The sequence below is a fragment of the Solea senegalensis genome, linkage group LG6, assembly GCF_019176455.1.
Source record: "Solea senegalensis isolate Sse05_10M linkage group LG6, IFAPA_SoseM_1, whole genome shotgun sequence".
NCBI lineage: Eukaryota > Metazoa > Chordata > Actinopteri > Pleuronectiformes > Soleidae > Solea > Solea senegalensis.
The window spans coordinates 5,198,536-5,215,291 of NC_058026.1; the positions used below are offsets into that span (position 1 = coordinate 5,198,536).

A 16,756-nucleotide genomic window follows, 5' to 3' on the forward strand; every position below is an offset into this window, starting at 1 on the left:
TCCAGTGAGTAGCAGCTCTCTGGGCAAAACTGCCTTGTTGATATCAAATGTCAGAGGAGAATGACCACACTGGTTCAAAACAAAAGCAACAGTAACTCAAATAACCACTGATTGTTATAACCATGCAGTAGACCATCTTTGACTTTAAAGCAAATGTGCTACAGAAACAGAAGATCACACTGGGTGGTACTCCTGTCACTTGATCATATTTCTACCTTATAAATTGACCATATTATACTATTTTTGTTTCTTTTCGTGTTTGGCAAAATCTTTTAGTTTCAGACTTTTTTTTTGTGAAGTCAGCTTTTTAGACAAAATGATACATGAATAAAAGACCAACCACCAGTAGATGCAGTCGTGCTGTAAAAAAACACTGAGGAAACCAGGTTTGTGTGCTGAGACACACAGATGGAACAGAGGTGAAGATGGAGACTAAGTGCTAAATGGATGTGATAGTTTTCTCAGCCCCGTTCTGTGGGAACACATGGACTCCATTTTTACCTCAGTCCTGACTGAGTCTAAGTCTAATTGGATTCTGTACATACGCACCAGTGTGCAACTGTATGATAAAACAGTAGGGGAAATAAAATAACCTAATTTCTCACCCTCTGGTTCCCGACAAACTGCCCTGGACCAACTTACTGTAAGGCAGACCACCTCTATGACCCAAGAAACACTGGGGGAAATTTTGTGGGTAAAGGTCTGTTTACCTTTGGGCCGAAAAAAAATCCATACTCTGTGAGGCAAAATAAACTTGTGTGTGTGTGTTTATGTATGAGAACTGTGCTCTCTAAGAGAGGTTATTGTTCTTAAGATTTCATAAGAGACCCAGAGAAAGAAAAACAAATACTTGCCGTATCCATGTTTGTAACATTTACAGCAGATGTGTGCATGTATCTGATTTGTGTGGTTGCATCACAGAAGACTTTAGAAATCAGCGTGCAAGGATGGCGGTCATAAAACATCCCACCCTTTGTAAGCTGAACCATCTGTGATGACACACTCGAGTCACTTCACTTACCTTCAACACAAGTCTTAATTGTAGAGAAATGTTATTTTTTCCAGTGGTCGACGCCACTAATCATCATGTCCACCTACGAGATAAAAAGGTAAGTAAAATAAAAGGAATCCAAACTTGCTCTTCTGATCAATTCCTTCAACAAACAGCAGCACACTCCACAGTAGGTTTACTCCCATCTTCTATCTATAAATTCCAGGAATGTCTGTCTGTTTTTCTTTACGCTTACCGTTGTGCAGCCATCTTGCTTCACTAGTGCAATGCTGCTGTTGCCTCATGTTTTCTGACATGATATGAAACAAATCACTTCCTATGTGCGGCGTGCTAATGTCACAGGGTGAAACACTGCTATACTCTGACAAACAGAGAGAGAGAGAGTCATGTGAAATTGATAGGCTTAATCTGCATTGGGCCAACTTATTTTATGGACATGTTTATATTCAAAAGCACAAAAAAAAGACTTCCTTGAACTTGATTGATAATTTGCTGAGGAGACCAGTTTGACATTTGAGAGAAAGAAACATCTCTGTTCGAGTGTCCACGTCACTCTTTCCCTGCCCTTTCAGTTCGTGTGTTTCTTCTCTCTCTCTCTCATCGTCACTCGGCACTCAGTTGAAATGGTAGTAATCTTCTCCTTCCTTTAGCTGCAGTGAGTTAAGGTTCTCCTCCAGGACACCTCCCGTCATGTCCTACACATGAAACAATGTGTGAGCAACAGTGGGAGGAGCACACGCGGTGGATTGCGTCTCCGCAAAACAACACTTTAATTTGACATTATTGGCTAAAAATCACCTGTGTGCTTTCGACTGTGCTGACAAGCGACAAAAAGGTTATTTACCGTCTTCAGACTGACCTACATTTAACAAGCTCTAACCCCGGCAAATGAGAAACATTTAATTGTATCTGTGTGTTGATTATAGTTATTTGACATCTGGGTTTAAATCTTGTGTGATTGAATCCAGGTGTGTGTGTGTGTGTGTGTGTGTGTGAGTGTGTTTCATACAGAATGATAGAGTCCAGATCTCCTTGTCTCTGATTACATCTCCTAGTTCCCATAATTGAGCAATTAGTAGCCCCCATAGGTGGGGTCACCCTAGATTTGATGCCCGACTCTGACTGGCTGATAAATAGGCAATTACAGATTTGGCTTCATGATATGTGTGTGTGTGTGTTACTGTGTAGAATACTGTTTTCTTCTTAGTACAGATATTTAGGACATAGAATAACTCAAAACATGATATATGCAAACAGTCTAGAGGAAAAAATAAACATCAGATGATTGTACAAGCATCATGTGATCATGTATGTGTGACTGCGTGTGTGTGTGGGTGTGTGTGTGTGTGTGTGTTACGTCCTGTGCTAGGCACACGCCCCTGATTATTATGTCATTAACTTAGATTAGAGGCCTGAGGGACGTACGGTCAGACACGGCAAATATACGACACACAAACGCGCACTCTGCTCACCAGTTTTACACAGACGATGAAGGGAGCGGAGGCATCTTTGTAGTGCACTATTGGGATTTTTGGTTTAGGAATTTCCTGGAAGGATAGCAACAGAAAAACAAACTACTTATAACAGTGACAACATCATAAAGATTCATTGGCATGAAAAGGTTCGCTGGACATTGTTTTAGAGAAGTTGATTGATTTAAGTTCATGTCCTTGGCTTGTTGACCTTGTGTCAACAATGAATCACAACATACACTTTATAGACTTTATATCTCCACTGTGGTTGACCTCACCTTGGATTCTTCATATGTATAGAATCCTTTCTGGATCTTGTTCTCATCCACATCACAGAAAGCTTTGACCTGATGAAGGAATCGGAGAGGTGATGAATGCCGGCACACGCTCACCACAAAAGATCCAGCAACAGTTCTTCCACCACGAGACCGAAATAAGATGAGGAAAGATAGATTGGTAACATACTTTCTTCTGATGCACTGGACTCAGGCATCGGTACAGCTTTCGCCCCTGTTTCCCAGCATTCCATATGGTGAAGGTCTCCCAGTGGCTGAGTACTCTCTCCTGCAGGAAGTCCACGCGCAGCTTCCAAATGGTTTCCCTGGAAACACATGAGGAGAGGATCAGAGGATAAACTCACAGCAGGAGGAAAACAAGCTTAACATTAGACTCAAGATTACAATGAAGTGAAGGCTTTATTTTATTTTAAGTTGCTATGTGATATGCTCCTCTATTTGGAATTTTGGAGTTACTTAAATGTAAACACCATCTTAAACAGGTCATATTGGAATGGCCTGGAATGAGCATGTAAACTCATTCTGTCAGGTTTGTTTAATTCATACATAAACACAAGAGTAAGAAAATATATTGAAGTGGGTGTGATGTGCCGGAAAATTGGAAGCAGGGGTTCACTGGCTTCTGCTGGGCTCAACAACACACACACATTTGTTATTCCCAGTATAATAACAGTTATTACAGAATGTGAATCACTAGTTAAGAGTGTAAAAAAACGTCCGACCCAATATCTTATAACACATCTCATTTTTAAACAATACCTAAGAAATCAACAGGTTCTCACACTTAACAACATCATATGGCATCAACAATGTGTCCATGGTCCATGACTGTGATGTAAAGTGTTTCTTGACACACTTTGGGGCCCTTAACCGATCAATAATGAGTGCTACAGCTTGTTTGAATATTGTTTCTTTCTTACGGCTACAAAGCTACGATGTCTCAAACATGTTTAAAGAACATGACACTGAGTTCAGTGGATGTGAATCAAAGTGAATACCACCTGGAATGTGGCAAACCTAGTATTACCTTTCACAGTGCTGAGTACAACTCCTCTCACTTGGCATTAAAATCTCCTGTGAACACATGAAATGGTATCAGGCTTCACCTGCGCTGTATTCAGATACCCACAGGTGTCACGTCTGCTCACGAGAGCGAAACAATGAGAAAAATCAAACATTCACCATGAGTCTGGTTGTTCAAATGTGTCTGCTGACTATGTGTTTGTATGTTGTGTGTATATGGTAAGCTGCTGTAACCAGACCATAGTAAATCATGTGGCAGCAGCTACAAATAAACAAATAGAAGCTGATTTGAGTAAAAACAAAACCTTTCACTTCACTGTGAACCTGTTGCATGCAAGAGGATATCCGCTTAAGATGGACTGTCTTCACGCATGCTCCAGAATGTTGCCCCCATGTGTCCTGAAACCACCTTTGAATGTGATGTCTCTATCAAATTTGAGGACAATTCATTTGGAGCCTTCCTAAAAATGTCTTCCTACACTCTCTGTCACACATATACTGAGGAGTAATACGTACACATTCACAGTCAGGTACTTCTCTCTCACCTACTGATGTTAACATGTGACTAATACAACAATGAGAAAACTATATTAATCCTTAAACACACGTAGTCACATGTTTGTGTTTTTGGCTTTTCATTTCGAGAATGTTTCATCCTTTTTTCATGCATGTTGTTAAAAATGTATGCCAGGTTGTGCATTTTTGAGTGTTCTCAATTTTTTTTTCATGTATTTTTAGTCTTTTGTAAACAAGGTGAACTAAAATACTCACACTAACACACCTACGCACAAACTGGCAACATGTGTAAAGTTACAGTTGAAGTGTGTGTGTGTTTCAGAGAGAGAGAGAGTGAAAGAGAGACACAAAGAGAAAGAGAGGAAAAAAGTGAAGATGATGGCTTTATTTAACTATGGAGGGGAAGTCAGTAGGCTGTTGAAAGGAAAGGGTGACATGAAGTGGAGGAGTCGTCAAGGCGAGCTTGAAATAGGTGTCCAAAAATAGATAGGTGATAGATAAAGACAGAGCGGAAGATGAGCAGTCAACACGGGCAGATATACGAGTAGTGGACAGATGTAGGGGAGGAAGGGAGGAAAGAGGAAAGGAAGGTAGGATAACAGGAAAGAGGCAATGAAAGAGAGGAGAAGTGGGGGGAGGGAAGGCAGGAAGGACCACCTTCTTTGGTGTGTGTTTTGCGCACATGCACGCACACACACACACACACACACAACTCTCAGATTTCCAACCAGCAGAGTCTGAGTCATATGTGGGTCCATGACTCAGTTTCCAAAAAAACATAATCTGAAAACTCTATGATGATGAAAACATGCAACTTTGTGTGTGTGCATGTGTGTGTGTGTGCGTGTGTGGAATGGCAGTTAGCAGCTCTGAGTAGGTGGAGGATTATCCACTGTAGCTAAGTGGACATGGGGGTGACGGGGGTGTGCGTGAGACTGACTCAGTTACAGAGAGTGTGGCGGCGTTCTCGTGGTAACGGTAGACCAGCAAGCACTGGTTGACCCTGGACAGACCCCCTCCCTGACGAAGACTCTGGTAGAAGAAGAGCAGATCCTCTGGGACTCCCTGGGGAAGAGCGTGCAAAGTGAAGATAAGGCCAAAGGTCTCGTATTCAGAAATGGTAGCAGGGGCTGAATGTAGGTTAAAACACAATAACAAGTCTGTACCTGGAGCCTAATCATGCCTGAGAGAAGCCCAGTTTTTTAGAATGTTAGTAGTCTGATAATCGGTACATATGTGTCCCCAGAGAGAGCTGTGAGAAATCTGATACAGGGACATCACTTGAGCTGAGGACTAAAATAATTGAAGAAGAAGTAAAAAAAAAAAAAGTAAAGTATAAAATCTGAAATAACTCATCTAATCAGACCTCTGTAGTTTGATCCTCATCACCACTTTAGAGATACATGTATGATATTGATATTTGTTTTTTAACTGTTCATCAGCCAGACAATATTATAGAAACTGAATCTTTCAAGAGTAATTGGTTGTGTATCAGCTTATACCTATTATTTTTGTGAATTTGGTTACAAGACTGACTGGTAATGTGGGTAAGACGGTGATGAGCCAACTGTCAAACACATCCACCAGTTGCTACAGGACCTTGTGGGGATTGTCAGAGATTGTCACCGCAAACTTTTAATCACTAAACAAATCTGAAGAGTGGCAGCTGAATCCGAGGATTAAAATGACCATTGACTGAGGATGATGGACAGATGTCTGGTTATCCGCGGGTCTAATCTGGAAGACTAAAAAAACTCTCACCTTGCCTCCCTCATCAAACAGTCCAACCTTCAGGAACCAGTGCCTGGAGCAGAACCATGTCGGCATGACAACAGTGGGGCCATGAGATGTGTACACCTGAAACATCAAAGCAGTTCAGAAAGATAATCATGTTATCATTTGTGTTATTGAATATTTTTGTGTAGAAGATGGATGGATGGATGGTGTATTGGTAATGGTCCAGTCCACCACAGGGGTCCAAACTTTGTTCAAAATGTGTTAATGATGAAAACAAAAAAAACAAAAAAACCTTACACATATATTTATGTATATTATTGTAATCATTCTCACAAAACACACACACATGGTGATATAGCTCAGAAAACTGCTTCTAATTTCACTTTCCAAGTTACAAAACACAGACGAGCCAGGATTTGGCTGATGGCTCTGGGAAATTTCCTCTTTGGCTTTAAGGAAGAAACTGTCAAATGAAGAATGACTTCTCCTGCAAACAGAGCAGGTTACAGAGTGCAGCCACATGTGCTGTAGCACACAAGTGCAAGCGTCCTTAAGTGTGCAGGGGAAGGATACACACTTCCACTACCTCACATATGATCTTTGTTTTCTTGCTTCTCCTATTTTTTTAACAGATGCAGCCCCCAACACATTTGTTCCACTATTGCTGCCCACCTTCCTCTCCTGACCCTCACCCCTTTCCTTTCTGTCTGTCTGCATATTTTACAACAGTATAATATTCTTGCATTTCAAATCTGACTACGTCACAATGGTTCACATGCTGTGTGTGTACGTGTAATCAGATGTGCATGCGACGCTGTTCTTGGCTGATATGGAATACTACCTCATCACTGAGATACATCACAGATGAAGAAGTTTGTGCAAAACATCTGGATTCATACAGTCAAACAGCTGGACAGAATCATGTGTGTGTGTCCACCTACGTTTTTCCCTCTGTTGTAATATTGCAACATTTTGCAGATGTAAGCTTTGGCTGAGAACATGAATGAGAGGAATAAGTATGAGTTCTGGGAAAACAATAGAGAGAGAGCGAGAGAGAGAGATGATGGATGTCGTGGCCAGTGGGTTAGAGGAGGCTTTAAATACACATATCTAAATATCTGATGCAGATGAACTCTTAGCTCTGGGTCAAGTCAACCCAGCACCATTCTAAGCAAATCTACGGTTAAACTGCGGCAGAATCATCGGTTCCTTAGCCTGGGCGTTGAAAGTAAAGACAGACAAAGTTAAGGAAAAGAAGGGAAAATGAGAGTGAGCTGCTTTTAAGCCTGCAGAATCAATGCATGATCTCATTCTCAAGCTCCATGAAACTTAATATCATATAAATATCCAGGAATGTCTGCTAAGGAGTTATGCAGACTGTGTGTGTGCAGAGTGAGGCAGAGAGAGAGTGAGTCCAGGTTGTCTTGTGCCCTTGGTGACAGTGTGTTTTGTTCAGGCCTTAAACTTCCATCTACACTCTTTTATAATTATAATTATTGTTATTATTATTACACATATGTTATATTTCATATGTGGAATTTCTTAAAGTGGTCAAAGGAGCAGTATTCCGCCGTTATTTGTTGGACCTTAAGTCAGACCAATGCTATATCAATGGTGGGAAGGTGTTCTGAATGAACACCTCCCTGAATTATTCATTTGGGTAAAATAGCTAACTGCGTTCTTTGCGGAATAACCTTTTAAAGTCACGCTTCAGTTCAATGTTTACTGTTAAAGATTTTAAAACAAGAGCATTACATCACGTGATGGCATCAACATAATGACCTAATCCATCTGTAAATGCAAAGGAACATCAGCCTGTCTGTCTGTCTGTCTGTCTGTCTCTCTCTCTCTGTCAACCGCGCAACTGTTGAACGGTTTGCTTGACAGGCTTCAAACTTGGCGGGGCAATAGTGTGTGCAGTGCCAAATTTGGGCGGTGTTTGGATAAGAAATGCAAGATATATTGGTAGAAATGCAACAGCCGTGTCGCCAAACAGACCGCTTCCACCCCGTCTCACAATGAACGCTGATTAAAGACTCTCCCACTGATAAAAATAAAGTGTTTAAAAAGTTTTTTTTTTTAGTGGAATAGGGGTATAATTCTTACACACTGGACGTTATAAGCTTTAAGCAAGCAGAGTGTACGCTGCTTCTCTCAGTATTTTAGTGCCATCTTTAACAACAGGTAACATATTAACATGTCACCATACAAAAAGCACTAATAGGATCAAAACTATATTTAACCACATCTGTATCAGGGTCCTGCTGTGACCCTGACGCAACCGTTGTTGATGGTATTAATTACACCTATGTTTTGTTGTTCTTCTATGATAAAAGTCACAGTATCTGCTGTGAAAAAGCACTCAGGCTGAAATGTTGGGTCATGGTGACCCACGCTTGTTTCCACTGGGCTCTTCGCGTTATTGCTCCATTGTGTTTGTTTGGAAGTAGGAGGAGAAGGAAAGGTGACAGACAACAGCCAAGAAAAATGTTTTTTATTGCATCAACTGCAATAGACAGAAACCCGAGCTCGAAAATAAATTCCACCTATTCTGAAAAGTCGGGAAAGTCATTTTCTGTTCTGGATTAGGTCCAACAAGATAAGTTTGAACAAGCACTGTAAACTGGCTGTTAATATAAACTCTATATACATCTAAATGAGTGAACTAATCAAAAGTAGAAGAAATAATCACAGCCTTTGCAGTTTGCAAATTGTAATTTCGATTATGAACCTACTGCACGCAGAGGTGGAAAGTAATGAACTACATTTACTCTGTACTACACACCTACTGTATTGAGTAAGTTTTTGTACTTGACATTTTTAAAATGTGTAATTTTACTTTTACTTAAGTATGTTTTTTTACTTAAACAGGTGAATGATGAGGACAGGTCAATTGGCGCTAATTAAGGTCCCCGACTGAGTGAGAAAGTGAAAGCATTTGTGACCTTTGACCAATGTTGACTGACACATTATGTGTTTACATATTTTATTTTGTCTGCACTTTAATTTGTAAAGTTTTGCCTTTAATTAAAAACAATTCATGTAAGATTTGTGTCCCCTTGCCCTTTTTGCACAACACCAGAAACAACCCCAACCTTGTTTGAAAAGTAACAAAGTAACTTTTACTCTATTAGCTACGAGTGCATTTTTAGACCAGTCATTGTATCAAAATAGTGGTACCTTTAGGATATTTCAGTACTCTTTCCACCTCTGACAGCACATTCAGTTAGAAGAGTGAAAGTCTGCAGAGAGGTTAAGGCTATTATAACCATCTGTCTCTCTATTAGTTTCTGATACAAATTCCATTACTTTCTATATTTACATTTTGTATCTTATATGTGTTTTGTTTGTAATATGCTGAACTTGTTTCTGTACATGTGACACATACAGTCCGTCCTGTATAAGAGTTTTTGTGGAGTTCTTCTTCACTCGATGTCAGGGTCTAAGGACAGGAGGATGTAAAGCCCTACAAGGCAAATTGTCTTAGTGATGTTGGGCTATATAAATAAAATTGACTTGACTCGGCACAGAGCTTTTGTGTATGCAAAACTAACTTTTCCACTGCCGACAATTTCCACTATTGACCACAGTCAGCAGACAGCTGGCAGTGTGTCCTGCTTCCTCTGGTGGGACTGTGGAGGACAGAGAGGTCAGGACTGACACAGTGTTCTCCGTCTAGTCCTCTGTCACATTTCCATGGAAACTTTGAGCTGGCAGGTATGTATCCTGTTTCTATCTGACCTGGTTACTGCCTGGCACATGACCCCTGACATACACACAGATCCACACATTTTATACACGCCAGAACACACATGCTGCACCCCAGATGCAAGTGTTTACCTGTGTCATTAACTGATCCTGAGTGATTGTGTTGATCCAGCGAGTGTAACGCTCCGTAGATCCTTCTGGAAGACGCCGGACTCTGCAGCCAATGAGCTATCATCATGAAACACACCCACACACAAATTCCTTTGTTAGCACAAAAACTGTTTTCTTGAACAAATAAAAAATATTAGCAAACAAACTGTTTCTTAGTTTTTTGTTAAGCTGCAAAGAAAATGATCCCCTCTACTTTTAGTGCTTAGCGTTGTGATGAAATTTTAGAAACATTATCAACATACAAAATTTTAAAAATTGATAATGGCCAAACAAGAGCACACACGGCATGCGCAGTTGCCTTTAAGTAATAAGGTTGCTGGTTTGCGCCCCAGTGTAAGTTTTCACCAGGTTCTCCGGTTTCCACCCACATGTCCAAAAACATGCAGAGGTTAACTGAACACTATAAATTGCTTGTAGGTGTGAGTGTGTGAGAGAATGGTTGTTCATCTGTATTATGTTGACCCTGCGATGGACTGGTGACCTGTCCAGCGTTTGCCATCCATTATTATCACCATAAACATCCGACTTTTGATTAAAGTCCAGTAAACTAGTTAAGGGAGGTTTTTATCTTCTTTATGAGCAATTCACAAAGTACATTTCACAAATCATTCATAGAAATGATGCAATGTATCAATATATAGTTACTAAATTCAACAAGTGTAGATATGGGCAACTGTACGTGCAGATATTGGCTTGAGATTTCGTGGAGTTTAGCTTCCTTACTTCTGAAGAATCTGAAGAAACATCTTCAACAAAATTCAAGCAAGTACCTTTGCAACATATACACCGCTGAAGACTTACCAAATCATACCTAGTAGCACAAGTCATATTTTTTTTTATCCACAACCATAAATATTACAGCCCTAACAGAGGGGCTGGTTGTTTTTGCAGGGCAGCAAGCCTGCTGTCTCCATGCTGTCTCCCTCACTTCCCTCAGACACACAACCTTTAACCTTTGACCTGGCAGGCCTCAGAAAGCGTCAACACCGGATACTCATGCTGCTCTGCATGCCAACCTCATGGAAGCTCACACACACACACCCAGCATGGACATTTTTTATGTGAAGGGAGGGACTGATGAGAAAGCGAGAGAGAAGGAAAGAAGGAAAAAGGAAAGAGGGGAAGGAGCGAGGAAGGCCCAACAGAGAGTGAAGGAAGCTACTGAGCAAACACTGGAGGGAGAGCTTACAGAGATTGGTTGAAGGAGAGACATCTCATACTGCAGACGCACCCTTTGAGGCAACATGACGTCATCCTGGAGGACAAAAAAGATCCTATGAACATAACAGCTTTATTCTTAGTATTTAAAAAACGCATGTGACCTTTAGAAAAAAACAACACCTACGCAGTTGAATTTTAGGTTGTACTTTTTGTTCACCTCATTTTTTGAATTAAACCAAAATTGCAGTTTTACAGCTGTTGCTTGACTTAAATCACAAAAAACACATAAGGAAGATGAGGAAAAAATGACACCATTTTATTAAATAACATAAACAGTGTAACTATACATAAAAAAGTGACTAAGAAAATAACAGGTGTAATATCATTGTGGTTACGCCATACAGCATTAAGTATAAACCATGGTGAAAAGATTACGATGAGACCAAAGAAAATGTTCCTACTTTGGCTGGACAACACATATATATATATTTTATTTTTTTCATTCTATTCTAAACTGTAGAAAAGAAAAAATCTAAATAGAAGTGGATTCTTTTCTAGAAGACAGCTGTTTTACTCTGAAACTGAAGTTCAGATGTGCCGTTTTATTTGTAATGTTGGGATTCTGGTGTTTGGCAGATCACCCACACCCAAAAGCAGTCTGTCGGAAAAAAAACAGAGCTGCAAATCACATGAACATATTATGCACACAAGCTCAAAACACATAGTGTATATCAAACACTGTACTGGTGTCATTAATCATGTGTTCTGACAGGTGTGTCAAACAGTTACTGAGCCCCTGAGGTCTGTCTGTTTACATGTACAGCACATATATTTGGACAAACCACCCAGATCTAATTATTTCTGAGTGACTCCTGTATGTGTTATGAAAAACATTTGAAGAATGACATAAAACATGCTTTGTTTAGCCAACACACACACACACACTCTTACCGCATCCTGAAAGCACAAGTATTTCCCACAGCTCTGAGATATCGCCTTATTCTTTGCAAATCCCACTGAAAGACAAAGCAACAGACTTAAGTAATTGTGTGTGGACCTTTATCTCAATAGAAAATATGATGGTGTCTCCTAATAACAATAATAATAACAATTTCCGCCAGGTTATGCACTCAGAGGTGCAATGCTGCCCTCCACAGTACAAAGTTCTTCATCACAGGTCTTTTCATTCTCACATCTAATCTAATCTCATCCATCATCACAGCTCTCAAACACAGCTCTAAGTTCTCCTGCCAACTGCTTTCTCATCTCCTCAGTCATTTTATCAGTTTCATGTTCTCCTTCTGTTTTTTTATCCTCATTCTTAGTCCTTACTCCTTCTGGATTCTTCCTCTCTCTCAAAGTTACCCTTCTTGCTTTTGTGATTTTCTTAGTGTATTTCCATGCCCTTGTAACGCGCTTTGCGTTGCCCTGTGTATGAATAGAGCAATACAAATAAACTTGCCTTCCCCCGCCCCCCAACACACACACAAACACACATATGAAGGCAAGCCAAGCCTTTGCACCACATTTTCTATTTCATGAATTCATTAATCACATTAAAAGTAAAATTAAATTTAAAGAAATGAAATACTTGTAATAGAAAAACACATATTTGTATGTTCACATTTGAGGAAGTACGCTGATTGGTCTGACCTATGCCCTTCTGATTAAATTATGTCAAAATAAGCACATATAATACAAATAAAACACAGTGGTGAAATATTATTTTGCTCTGTTTTAGTTTACTCAGTGTGAAGTATGCAGTCTGTTCCAAGTGTTCTGACACTGACTGTGACCGCTCGTATCCATGAGAGTCCATCACAGTAATTGTCTTGCTGCTCTCAACTCAGTTAGACTGTGCTTAACTTTAAGTGCAACTGTATGTCTATGCTTTCATTCTGTGAACCTGGGGTTTACACACAGGTCCACTGACCTCCTCTTGGTTGGGCAGAGTTGTGATGAGACATCAACAGTGAGATGCCCCTCGCCTCCAGCTTCCCCCTCCAACCCTCCACCACTTTCCTGGAGTCATCCTGGAGACAAACACAAGAGAAATACAAACTGAGTCTGACACTCCAAGATCATAGATATTTATATTTGTGAAACTATGTTAACACACGCACACACGTACGGTGCTTGCATCATCGAAGACAGACAGCTCCATGGATCCAGTGAAGTCTTGCTCTAATATGGCCTGCAGACATTCATCCAACCAGCAGGAGGCATTGTACACTGGCATGATAATACTCTGATCATAGAAACAAATGTGGAGAGACATGAAGACACATTAAGAACCTCTGTAGACTTAACTCAATTTACAAATCTCTGCGCCTTTACAACTTTGCACAAACCACACAATCAGACTTTGTACATATTCATTGTTGTTGATTGGTTTACTGAGTTAGAGTCCAATATGGTATTCATTCATACCCTCATTCCTTATCTGCACATTCGCATTTCATATTCACCGTTGCTGATTTGGCTGTTTATCTGGTTGCATTTAAAAAATGTTAACCCTCATTCTCTGTATAGCTGCGATGTACGTCCTTTTCTTTTTACACTTTCTTGTATAATTTCTATTTTCTTTCTTGGTAAAATATATATTTCCTTCTTTGTATAGCTGTATCTAAAATGTTTAATATATTTATTTCATATTTTGTGCCTGAAACCGTGCTGCTGTGGCACAAATATTACAGTTTTTGGATCAATGTTATATCTATCTCTGTCTATGACAAAGTGAAAAAAACACACATTTTCGGAGTCATAACTAGTTGCACTAATGTCGATACACTGTCAGCCATGCAGCTAAGAACTCACTTTACAGAGACCATAGGTCGGTGTTGTGCCAATGTGTCCACCCCCAATAGAATAGAATATGTGTCCCCATTTGCAGCAGTGCACTCCTATTCAAGTGAGAATGTGTTTGATTCCACCAAAGTAAATGAAACCCAGCCATTATGTCAATGTGGGCCCAATAAGGTTATATTTGGGGTGACAATATGGGTCCCACATGGTTTTTTTTCCACGGGGGCTCCACCACTTTATGCTCATGCCTTTTTCAGCCTACTTGGGTACTAAGTGGGCATAAGCTTGAAGTGGACAACTAATGAAGGTCCCATATGGTTTCAGTAACATTGACCCCATGCAGATGGGAAGCCATGGGAGGGAGAGAAAAACATATTATTGTCATATTGTCAATATAACCCTAACAGTGACATTCTTGCTGGGCTGTGGTGTTTTTAACTCATCACAGTTTTTATCAGCAAGGTTTGGTAACTTTTCGTATCACATGGCTGCTTTAGCAAATAAATTATTTTATTTAATGCTAACTTTGCACATACAGTATGTCACACTGCACTGCGAATTTTGACAACAAATCAATCAAATATGTTCTCTCTTTAACCGGCCACTTAATTAGGTACACCCAGTCAGCTGCTTTTTAACGGGAATATCAATTCAGACAGTCACATGGCAGCTACTCGATGCATTGAGGCAGGCAAACAGTGGTGAGCATCGGCATTTGAAAGAAAAGTGATGGCTGAGTGTTTGAGAAACTGCCGATCTACAAGGATTTACGGAGACTCGTCCAAAAAAGAGGAAAATATCCAGGGAGCGGCAGTTTTCTGTGTGTGGTAATGCATTTGTGTCAGTGTCGTCCATCACCCACCACATCCACTGCTGCCTCCTCCTCCTCCTGTCGCCGCTGCTCTCCTGTCGGTGTCAATGCTTCACTACCTGAGATGATGCGGAGCCTCTTTGGTGGATTCATGTCCCGCAGTCGCTGCTCATGTGGACGGCCACAAAAACAAACACACACACACACACACACACACACACACAGGTTCAGAAGTTACAATTTGAGACACTACGCAATAATGTAATAAACTAAAGTGCGTGGTCGTAAATAATTTACGGGGCAAAGCAACACTTTGGGTAAAAACGTGTCGCACAGACTCCGGTTTCACGACTTCCGCAAATAACGGATCTCACGTGCTGATTGGCTCTAGCAAAAAAAACGTGACACACAGATTCTCCTCCTCTTCTGTCGAGTTTTTATTCTTTATTTCTAACAGTTCGTTCTGTCTCCTGGCTCTACAAACTGGACGAAAGAGCCTTACCCTTGCTCACTGGGCCTTTATTCAACAGTATGAACAGACATACAAACAGCTGTAGCTGTCAACTCTTGGACCGCCGACTTTCACTTCTAGTCCGTCACTCTAAGACGTCCGTGCACAACATGAACAATGACAACAATTCCCATCGTTACAGAAAGGACCAATGCAAGCTGTACATTGCCGTAGCTTACAATTAGTTATTCTGATGGAAGGTCCAATCTCAACCAAACTTGCGATGATCGATGATGGGCCATTGCATGTCTATGCAAAACGTTTTTTAAAATGTTGAATGGCGTACGAGATAGGTTTGTATAGTACATTTTGAAAACAGCGCCTCCTGGTGGAAGCAGAAAATACAAAAAAAAATCATCGGATTGTCCGACCCTGAAGCTGCCTGTATGAAAATATTCAATTTCGAAAACTGCGCCTCCTGGTGATGGCAGACCGAATTACACTTAGTTTTAGATGCTCTGACAGGGATTGTTGTATCCACCTGAAACTTGATATGGGAGACCCCAGACCCGTCCTGAACATGTCCGTAAAAGAATACCTCCCCACAGGAAGTAGAAGCCCTGAAACAGGAAGTAAGGTTGGCACACAGAGACTCGCGAGCCCTCGAGCTCCAACCCGTTCAGAACCGCTTGCAGTACTAGTTTTTAAATTTCTTTGTTCCATATGACACAAATCATTAAAACCAATTCATTTTGTGGACAAAACAATACATTGAGAACATCATTTCCAGGTTTAAACAATCAACATTTTTCAACATTTTCTGTTCCAAGGAATCGAAAGAAATAATTGTGAATTGATTAGAATTATACTTTTTCTTTTTTAAATCAGCCCCCTTCTCCACAAAAGCATCATCACACAATCAAATTGTTGGTCATCTCTTTTTCCTGTCGCATTCATGATGCACTGGATGCTGAGACTTGAAGAATCGTCTCCTCGCCCCTCTCTCCATCTTCGGTCACCAGTGTTTGCAGCTTGCAACAAGCCACTGACTTCTTTGTCTACCGTTCGGTTGTTCCAAGTCTGATCTTTACTTTGGGAAACATCTTGCAAGTACAACCTGAGGCACAGCAGAGCGGACAGCATCAAAACACACAGAACTCGCTTTTTTAACAGTTTTTTCCCGGCCACAGTCAGACTGATGGCAAATCAAAACCACTGAACTCTCTGTAAATTACCAGACACTACCTCACCTAACCATGTGTAACATTATGTGCAATATTCCCTCCCTGATAAATGTGCAATGTCAGAAATGTGCAATACACCCCATAATCTGCTGTATAACTGTATATTTCTTTATTTTTATTTCCCCACATCTTCGACATTTTTTTTATTATTACTTTTATACTTATATTTATATTTATCCTTAAGTGTGTTTATGTTTCGTACTACTGACTCGTAGAACCCGCACAAGATTTCCAATGTGCCTGGACTTTCTGTTTAAGCACAAATGGCAAATAAAAACCTTGAACCTTGAACCTTGTACATCTGTGCCGCACACTTTTTTTTATTTAACTGTTGAATATTTTCCTGCAC

General features: G+C 40.4%; 1 protein-coding gene across 3 annotated transcripts; it reads right to left on the bottom strand.

The window, feature by feature from the left end:
• Positions 1 to 1,401: 1,401 nt before the first annotated feature.
• On the bottom strand, positions 1,402 to 15,298 carry b3gntl1 (UDP-GlcNAc:betaGal beta-1,3-N-acetylglucosaminyltransferase-like 1). Of its 3 annotated transcripts, XM_044028674.1 has the most exons (13): positions 15,215 to 15,298; positions 14,764 to 14,877; positions 13,228 to 13,344; positions 13,030 to 13,129; positions 12,048 to 12,112; positions 11,125 to 11,190; positions 9,897 to 9,992; positions 6,081 to 6,176; positions 5,260 to 5,384; positions 2,950 to 3,085; positions 2,763 to 2,831; positions 2,485 to 2,559; positions 1,402 to 1,707 (listed from the first exon to the last, which is right to left on the bottom strand). In XM_044028674.1, exons 2-13 carry the CDS (start codon positions 14,863 to 14,865, stop codon positions 1,627 to 1,629), a joined length of 1,128 nt encoding a protein of 375 aa, XP_043884609.1. In that variant the 5' UTR covers positions 14,866 to 14,877; positions 15,215 to 15,298; the 3' UTR covers positions 1,402 to 1,626. The 3 variants fall into 3 exon arrangements, with proteins under 3 accessions (XP_043884609.1, XP_043884608.1, XP_043884610.1); XM_044028673.1 differs by lacking the exon at positions 15,215 to 15,298 and having other exon boundaries at positions 14,764 to 15,086; XM_044028675.1 differs by lacking the exons at positions 14,764 to 14,877; positions 15,215 to 15,298 and having other exon boundaries at positions 13,220 to 13,286.
• Between the last annotated feature and the right edge of the window lie 1,458 nt (positions 15,299 to 16,756).

Bases quoted from the DNA above. Each gene is read 5' to 3' on its own strand.
- b3gntl1 (XM_044028674.1), bottom strand. From the start codon at position 14,865: ATGAATCCACCAAAGAGGCTCCGCATCATCTCAGGTAGTGAAGCATTG. The intron at 13,130-13,227 runs GTACGTGTGTGC...GTTTGTCTCCAG, and splicing joins TCTTCGATGATGCAAGCACC to GATGACTCCAGGAAAGTGGT. The intron at 2,832-2,949 runs GTATGTTACCAA...TTCCTTCATCAG, and splicing joins GTCCAGTGCATCAGAAGAAA to GTCAAAGCTTTCTGTGATGT.